Source organism: Capsicum annuum, chromosome 6 (genome assembly GCF_002878395.1).
Source record: "Capsicum annuum cultivar UCD-10X-F1 chromosome 6, UCD10Xv1.1, whole genome shotgun sequence".
In the NCBI taxonomy this organism is placed as follows: Eukaryota; Viridiplantae; Streptophyta; class Magnoliopsida; order Solanales; family Solanaceae; genus Capsicum; species Capsicum annuum.
This window is the reverse complement of record NC_061116.1, coordinates 175,791,193-175,800,201: the sequence shown is the minus strand read 5'-3', so window position 1 is coordinate 175,800,201 and position 9,009 is coordinate 175,791,193. Positions and strand designations below refer to the sequence as shown.

General features: G+C 31.4%; 2 protein-coding genes across 2 annotated transcripts; one reads left to right on the top strand and one right to left on the bottom strand.

The window, feature by feature from the left end:
- Positions 1 to 1,033: 1,033 nt before the first annotated feature.
- LOC107872960 (protein cornichon homolog 4) lies at positions 1,034 to 1,738 on the top strand (the record flags this gene model as incomplete). The annotated part of the gene is given in 2 exon segments (XM_047414980.1): positions 1,034 to 1,156; positions 1,235 to 1,738. Coding segments are annotated over 2 exon segments (166 nt in total), but the record flags the coding sequence as incomplete, so codon positions are not given.
- Positions 1,739 to 4,717: 2,979 nt separating this feature from the next.
- LOC124899563 lies at positions 4,718 to 5,978 on the bottom strand. The gene is made up of 2 exons (XM_047414469.1): positions 5,540 to 5,978; positions 4,718 to 5,016 (listed from the first exon to the last, which is right to left on the bottom strand). Exons 1-2 carry the CDS (start codon positions 5,976 to 5,978, stop codon positions 4,718 to 4,720), a joined length of 738 nt encoding a protein of 245 aa, XP_047270425.1.
- Between the last annotated feature and the right edge of the window lie 3,031 nt (positions 5,979 to 9,009).

Sequence of the window (9,009 nt, the reverse complement as noted above, 5' to 3'; positions counted from 1 at the left end):
TTTTAAGGATCCGACACGCACCCGATGGCATTTTTGGAGAGTCCGAGCAACATAGGCTTTATCAACTCTCCACAGGCTCCAGCTCATGTGTGCCTCTTTTACGGTCTGTTGAATGGCACATTTTAAACCAAAAATACACTGGAATATGCTCCAATAATCTGTGGCTACTGTGCAGTTTGGTGTTCGGTATATACCATTGAAAATTGAAAATCAAAGAAACGAACTGAAGCTCTTAAAAATCAAACCAAAGTACTGAGTGCGCACCCCTATTTGCTAGAAGTTATGACTTAGAGAACCTCTAGTTCTAGAAAGCTAACAAAATTATTGAGTATTTGAATGGAATGGGTTCAAATGGGAGGAAATGGATATAGAGAAGTGTGTTTCTTGTTTGAAAATGGAGGGTTTTTTAGTGATACCACCTAATTGATTAATTCAGAGATGAAACTAGCAAGTTTTCATGTGCTTGGCTGATTTTGTTGATAATTTCTTTCGCTTATTTATCTATCCCTCTTTAATAAAAGGTTTCCATTGAGCCTTTTACAAGTTGGCAAAACAAATGGTAAAGTCGCTTAAAGTATTGCTAGTATCTTTAATTATTGCTTACAGTTTAACGATGAAAGCAAGTTCAGGGGACATTTGCTATATGATACTAGAGGAAAGACACTTAAATTTTTTGTTAGGGTGGACCAGAAAGGTAGTCTTAAAAAGGCTGGCTTGAATCGTTGTTTGGTAGAACAATGGAAGTCCACAAAAAAGCTGGCACTTATTTGCTGACATTATGTATATATAACCAATACAAGTGGTTAAAGGATCTGCATTACAGTTGAAAGTGAAACTGAAACAATCCAATCTCATCCTTCCATTACCCTCTCTTCAAATGCATTCAAAGTGCCTCATTTACTTGTATTCATTTATTTGAGGGAACTTGTTTGTGCTTGATTCAGTGATTGAGATTTAATTAGATATCGAACCTCTCTAATATTTGTGATATGTTTCATCAAGCAAAATTTCTTATATTTGCTTCATGCTCTAGGTACACAAGAAGGCAGCACCTTGTTGATGTGACAGAGATTTTTAATCTGCTTAACTGGGAAAAGAAACAGAGGCTTTTCAAACTTGGCTATATCATCCTTCTCCTCTTCGTATCATTATTTTGGTAAGTAATTAAATAGCTCTTTGTTACGGAAGTTCTAATATATGACATTTCTTGATAGTCTGTGTGCTCTTTCTATAGGTTGATTTACAGCGCTTTGGAAGATGATGAAGAGTCTCTATAGGTTCTCTGGTCTGAGCCAAAGCATACGTCCCCGGAGCTGCTGCGCTTGCTCATTTATATTGCTTGTTCTAGTTCCTTATTCTTGAAAGTTCAGGGTCTAGAGATAGCAGGTTTGATTGCAGATTCTGGTGTACATGATTGGAAGCCCTCCCGTCCCCCTCTTTATTCAATTTTCGAGCAACCACAGGTTTTTCAGGCTCTATATATGTACTGCAGGGTGTGATTTTGAGTGACATAGTACCTTCACCAAAACTAAAATCCCACTATGCTGCATTTGAACATTGTCTTCTGTAAGCTTATGCTGTCCATTTGTTTTCGATCTTCATTTACATGACATTGCTAATTAAGGATGCTATTAGTTGATGCAAGATCTTTTTCTTTATCCCTGATATACTTTGTCTTGTGATGTTGAACAAATTTTGTTAACTATTGACTTCAGGAAATATACAAATTTTCCCAGTACATTAAATTGTGTTCAAATGAGAACGACATCATTTAGATTTGCTGATGCCTCTTCCTCTAGATTCGTGTTTCATACAACGATTTATTAATGTAAAACATTTTAAGATATTATTAACTGAAAAACTTCATCTGCGTAGTTTATATACCAAACAATCAATACATGACGTATGCTAATATTTACATTAACTTTATAAAATTTGACATGAAACAGATGTGGAATTGGTATGTTGAAAATTTTAATACGCCAGCACACTTGGATTTACAAGAAAGAAACACCTAAATAATGGAATTGTGATATTAGCTGTTGTTCGTCGGACGATACAGGGTGTGTTACTTGTTGTGGAGATTTTAAGTATACTGTAGGGGTCGTTTGGTAGAGTGCATAAGAATAATGTAAAATATGGTGTATTAGTAATGCTTGTATTAATAATGCTTGTTTTAGTTATGCTTGCATTAGTTATGATTGTATTTTTCTTATACAGTGTTTGGTTTGATGTATTAAAAATAACATGAATTACATAATTTCTAATTTTTTTTTCTTTTTTACATAATACCTTCAATATATATGTTGGAAAAGGATGGGGGAATTTTTTTGAGGGATAATAGTGTCTTTAAGCATGTTAATGCATGCATTAGATGTATTGCATTACTAATGTCATGGATTTTGAGGTATTAGTAATACACACCTCAATACATAGGGTAAAAAAAATTATACTAAACAAGGTACTACTAATACACATTAAACTAATGCATATATTAACTTTTCAATACACTCTACCAAAGGACCCCTAGTGATGGGTAATAGACAGAACAAGTGTATTAATAGGTTAGGTTATAAACATGTTTCGAAGTTAATATGGGACGGTCGCTGTGATATTTTTGTTGAACATTACTCCTGATTTCCTTTTACATGACATAATTAAAGAGAATTAAAATACACATTTAACATTTCAGTTTCTAGATATTGACATCTGATTTCGACAACTGAAGTTCCAGAAAAGAATTCACTTTGAGGGGAGTGAGGGGTATTCAAAAGGGGATATGGAATGTCCTACTCTAGCCTGATCTTTCGATCAACGACTTCCCCATTTCAGTTTTTAGGACATCTATGTTAGATAGCTCAAAACTTTTAAAGCTTAATTCGACTTAAATATATGATATAACATTTATGTAGTTAATGGTAAAACTTTTGAAATTTATAATATTAAATATGCAATAATATTTGTATTTTTATAAAACTTCATATGAACAATGTATTCTTTTTTCAAATTTACAAATATGACGAATTTAAAAAGAAAATATATCACATAAATTAAAATAAACAAAAAAATTGTCCGCCCATCAATTGTGTGCCATTTGCACATTCGACTTGTGAATTCTTATAGGTGCTATTTTCTCCGTCCATCAATATTTGTTCACTATAATAAATATTCAATAATATTTGTTCAGTTTGAAAAATTAATAGATAATTTACCCAAGTCTATCTATTTTGTTTTTGCTATTAAATACTATTCATTACTCAATATATTTTCAAGGTATTACATTTATTATATTTAAATTGTGATATGCTAGTAAAATTATAATTATTATTTATTGCTTCTTAATCTACGTTTCAAGTCAATAATAAATAAATATTATTGAATGAATGGATAATAACAATAAGAATTGCCTATATGTCTGTATTTTTCTTCATTCGAGGATATTTAGGCATTTGGACATAATCAGGTCAATTTTACGAATCATCACTATTTTATTAATTCATTATATTAATTTAGGTTATTTTATAAATAATAAAATCACTTACCTTTAAATTAAAATCACTTAACTTTAGTTTGATTTTTTTTTTTAAACAAAAAAAATAATTTTATCTAAATATTATAGTACATGAGCACTCTATAATAAAAATTAAAGTGGTACCTTTTTACTAGTTACGTATAAATGTTGTTAGTGGCTTTCGAGTTTCGAGTATCATAATATTTGGATAATAAACAATTTATGAAATTGCAAAGTTCTCCAATTTTATTGGATGTCCCCGAAGAGACATTGAAAAAGTACATAAATGAATTTCTGTAATATACTCCCTCTATTTTTATTTATATCTGAATTTTTAAGTTGCACATTCTTTAAGAAAAATATTAACTAGAAGATAATTTGATTAAATTATCTTTATTTATTACTTAATTTTTATTTAATGCTTGCACTATAGTAATATTTCTCCATATTTATTACTAAGTATATAAAGAAAATAAATAAATAATTAATCATGCCTAAATTTTGTGAAATGACAAATATTTAGTAACGTTTATTTTTAATAAAAAAGGCAACTAACTAGAAACTTAGTGAGTAAAAAGTTGAAAAATATTTTGGGGGCACATGGTGGAATTTAAAATCACAGCCCAAACTTCCGTGTAGCGGGTTCCCTTTTGTAGCTTTGTGAGTTCCCTTTCTGTTTCTTCTCTCATTTCTTTTGTGCTAATAGCTTAAGAAGTGTATGACTTGTATGATACAGTTTTACTAGTCACAATGTCGTGAAAAACTCTCAACACAAGGAAAAGACGAGAGGATAAAACGGACTTTGGCTAGCAAGTAAACACTTTAATTAGAGGCGTAGTCAAGATTTAAAATCTGTAGATTCTAAATTTAAAGACAAAACAACAAATTCAAGCTAGTGTATAATCATAGCCAAACTAACTAATAAGTAACAATATTTAACATATTAAAAAAACGATGAACTTCTTAAACAATCTAAATGTAAATGCTATCATTACAATTGCACTCGATGAGTTGCCATGTTTTGAAAACGGTCAATGATCGCATCATTCAATAGACTTTCAAATACTTCATCCTCTATATGACAAACTAAGCAATCATTCAAAAAGTCATCACCAATTCAACTTCGAAAATCATTTTTAATAAACTTCATTGATGAAAAAGCTTTTTCCTCTGTTGCAGAAGCCACTAGTAATATCAAGCTTAACTTCACAAGCAAATAAACAAGTCCCCATGTCTTGTGCATATTGTTTCAACCAATTTCATCGAAAGACATCCAAGTCCTTGCAAATTTGAGAAAGCATTAGCCACATCTCTCATATAATAAATATAATTGTCAAGATCTAAACTCAAATCTTCAAGCTTGGAGGCACTGAACTCATTTGGATCGTATGTAACAAGTTTTATGATCTTATTTTTATCATAATTCATAAAAGAATTCTTGGAACTCAAACTACCCATTCCAAGAAGTAGATCAATATTGACTTCATTAAAGCGACTGTTAAGCTCTGAAAAATTGCAAATCAATAACAACATAAAAAATTTTTACACGCAAATAATGAGAATATGCAATACTTGAGCTCTTATGCTTTGACTTTTAAAGATCATATTTTTTATTCATTTTAGGAATCTCAATATCTTTTTTTTTTTTTACAAAATAAGGAGATGTCTTCTAACAAAGAATTCCATTCAGATTCTCTCATTGATTGCAATTATCTCTTTGTGAAATCAACAAGCCTCATAGTACTAACAATATCTTGATCTTTTCGTTGTAAAGTCATATTTAAATTATATGTAATTGTCAAAATTTTCAACATCAAATGCAACATATAGATAAACTCATAAGATCTATTGTCTTCTACTATACTTTTCGTCATTGCTTTCTCATGATAATTTGTACTCTCATTTTTAAAAACTCTAAGTACATTAACAATTAATGAGAATAAGAAAAGAAAGTTACATACTGTCTTAAAATGAGACCGCCAATGGGTATCATTAGGCCTTTGAAGTCCAAGTTTCTAATTCAGTCACTTGTATGAACTTCACCATGCACTAGCAATTCCTTTAATTTTTCATCTTGAACATCTCGAAGCATCTCCCTGCACTTAAAAGAACCTCCAACAATATTCAAAACATTAGTAAGAATGTCAAAAATATTATTCACATCATAATGTTTCTTTGCAACTACTACAAGAGTCAATTGCAACTGATGAGCAAAATAATATATGCAATATGCTGAAGAATTATATTTCAAAATCAAAGTTTTAAGATCATTAAGTTCTCCTTTCATGTTACTAGCTCCATCATAACCTTGTCCCCGTATTTCAGATCGACTCAACGAATGATCTAAAAGCAAAGTATAGATCGCTTCTTTCAATGACTTTGTAGATATGTCTTTAACATGAACAAGACCAAGAAATCTCTCAATAAGCTTACCCTCCTTGTTGACATACCGCAAAAAAATTGTCATTTGTTTTTTATGATAAATATCTTTACACTCATCAACCAATATCCCAAATTAATCTCCGTTCAAGTCTTCAATAATTGCTTTTATTGTTTCTTTTGCACAAGAACTTACAATGTCGTTTTGAACATCGGGAGAAGTCATGATGCTATTTTTTGAATCTTTATCTAATACAATATTTTTTTACCTTTTCCTTCTTATTCAAATACCACTTTAAGAGATCTAAAAAATGACCTCTTCTTGTAGAAGTAACACATTCATTGTGAACCCAAAAAGGTAATTCTTCTTTCAAAAGATACCTTATCACATCAATCGAAACATTCAAGTGAACTCGATATTCATATATAATTTTCTCGAATTACTTGTTAAGTGAGGCTAGAATAAATTATTTTTGGTTCATTAAATCTAGCGTCATCTTGAAACATTGGTTATGTACACTATTCACTTCACCCACATGCTTTTTAAGCCTCTCTAAACTCTTGTTCCAACTTCAAAAATCTTTCATTATGAAAGAGTCACTCGCTTTTTTTTCGTATCCTCCAAGCTCATTTTTAAACAAGTAACAACATAAGCAATATGCTGCATCTTTTCTGAATGCTATATTCTAACCATTGAGAATATGGAGGTAAAAATCATTTAGGATTAAATGACGTGGTATTCCTTCAAAATCTCTTATGAAAAATTTTTAGATTTACCTTATTGGAAAGATTTCTTTTGTATATATTATCTTCTCACCAGATCATGTACATGTGAAGGATATTCTGGGATTGATTTTCTTTCTGTAGGGTCTGCTTTAAGATCTAAATTCATGCACACTTTGTCCATTTTCAATTCTTTGGGAAGATTGACAATCAATGGAGAGCTCAACAAAGAAGAACTAGAAGCTGAAGAAGTTTTAGATTTGACAAAAATCGTAATCATATTGACTCAAATTAAATCCTAAAAATTATAAAATACAAATTATAAGGTGTCTAGTCACTAATAATATTTTTAAAAGAGGAGAAAGAGAGAAACTGAGAAAGAATAGAGAAGAAATTAAATTTTTGGATTTTTAAGTTTATGCGGAGACACTCAAACGTATAAGACTTTCTTTTAATAATCAGGGTTTTTTCTTTTATTTCTTTACTTATTTTATTTTTTTGTTTTTTCTTTTATTTATTTAATAAATTATGTTTTTTTAAAGTAAAAATGCTTGGAAGCTAAAATACGCCTAAAGATGGAAAGGAAAAAATTTGAGTAAAAAAGCATACAAAATCAAGAAATAAATATGTGCCGCTGGTGGCGTTCGAACCCACATCTGTTGACAGAGGAAGCCTTAACATTGATCCAACAACCACTAGTAGGCCAAGTGACTGTTTTTGACAGTGGGTTCGGACTATATAGTTATAAACATATACTCAGATTTGGCGTAGCCCTTCGACAAATACCTAAAGTTTGCACGATCTTTCACTTTGAAACTTAAACTAGATGTTGTTTATTTTTGACCCTTCACCTAGTATTCAAGTGTGTCAGCTTGACACTTTTTGCCGGATCAGAAAAAATCTAGAATGTGGGTGTACTACATGCGCCGATGATGTGTAAAGTGACGAATCATATGATGACATGTGTCATTTTTCTAAAAAAAATTTAAATGATTAATTTAAATTTTTAAAAAAACTTTAATTAATAAATATCTCTACCCCACCCCACCCCAAGGTCATCTTCTCAATACCCACCCCCAAATTAGCCGTTGTAATGCCCCCCACCCAGATCATCTTTTTCAATACCTCCTGCAACTCCCCTCCCCTCCAAACCTAAATCTTCTCCAAAATTATTGTGCTACAATGCTGACGCCCCATCCCAAAATCATCTTCTCCAATACCCCACCTCCAAAATTATCCTTAGATAGTACACACACGATTTTTTCTCCTCTTTGTGATGATTCATGTGTAGGAAAATGGTTTCTTTAATCAAATTGGGGAAAAATTCAGTTGGAAAAATAAAGCTTTTAATCAAGTTGAAAGACACACACACCATAAATCAACTGGAATCATCATCATCATCTCCATTGATGATATAATTGCTTAACCCAAATTCAAATTCTTAGAGTATGAGAATTTTTGGCCTATCCCGAAGTCAAATTCAAGTGCGAATTCAGCAGCCACACATCTTTATTTCTTGAAAAGTTGGATGAGACACTGAGAAATTTGTGTAATTTATTTGGTTATCTTGTTATATATGGAGTAATGCAATTTGGTTCGTTGACCGTTTTCTTTTAGTGTTTTTATCATTATGAGTATTATGAAGAATTTTTCATGTTTCTCTAACTGAAGAAAAAAAATGGTGAAAAGTTATGAGTATTAAGAAGAGTATTTACTCTAACTTAAAGGAAAAAATGATGGAAAGTCATGGGAGAAAGAGTGGGAAAGAGGACAAAGAGAGATGAGAAAATTATGAAAATACCCCTCAAACACGCTTAAAATGTGTGTAGCACACACACCATGATGACTCAGTTAAAAGTGTCAATATAACGCACTTGGATACTAATTGAGGTTTCAAAAATAAAAAACATCTAGTTTAGGTGCCAAAGTAAAAAATCGTGCAAACTTTAGGTCTGTTGATGGATTCCGCCTTCAGATTTAGTAGGATAAATATAAGGCCTATGTAAAAGATACTGAGTTCGCCCGAACCCTCGTAAGGTACTGTAGCTCCGCCCCTGACTCTAACTTTGAGTATGTACATCTATATAACTCAACTTATGTGTCAGTTGAACAATCCAACTTACAAAATGAACGTCTAGACACCTTTATAATTATGCGCCATGTTAGGATAGTGTGCCACGAGACATAGTGGAGACCAGTTGGAGTGTTTAGTTGAACACTTTACCATCGTGTGTCCATGACACACTATGGAGATGAGTTGGAGTGTTTAGTTGCTAGATTAAATTAAGTTGAGGTATCTAGATACGCACTCTCAAAATTAGAGTGCTTACTTGGTAACGAAGGCTAAGGAGTTTCTGTTTATATATTATGCCTATTCATAACATACAAATCTTTAT

Excerpts from the sequence above, each read along its gene's own strand:
- LOC124899563 (XM_047414469.1), bottom strand. The coding sequence starts at position 5,978 with ATGACAATTTTTTTGCGGTATGTCAACAAGGAGGGTAAGCTTATTGAG. Across the intron at positions 5,017-5,539 it reads GCATGGTGAAGTTCATACAA|AGCTTAACAGTCGCTTTAAT; the intron begins GTGACTGAATTA and ends GCAATTTTTCAG.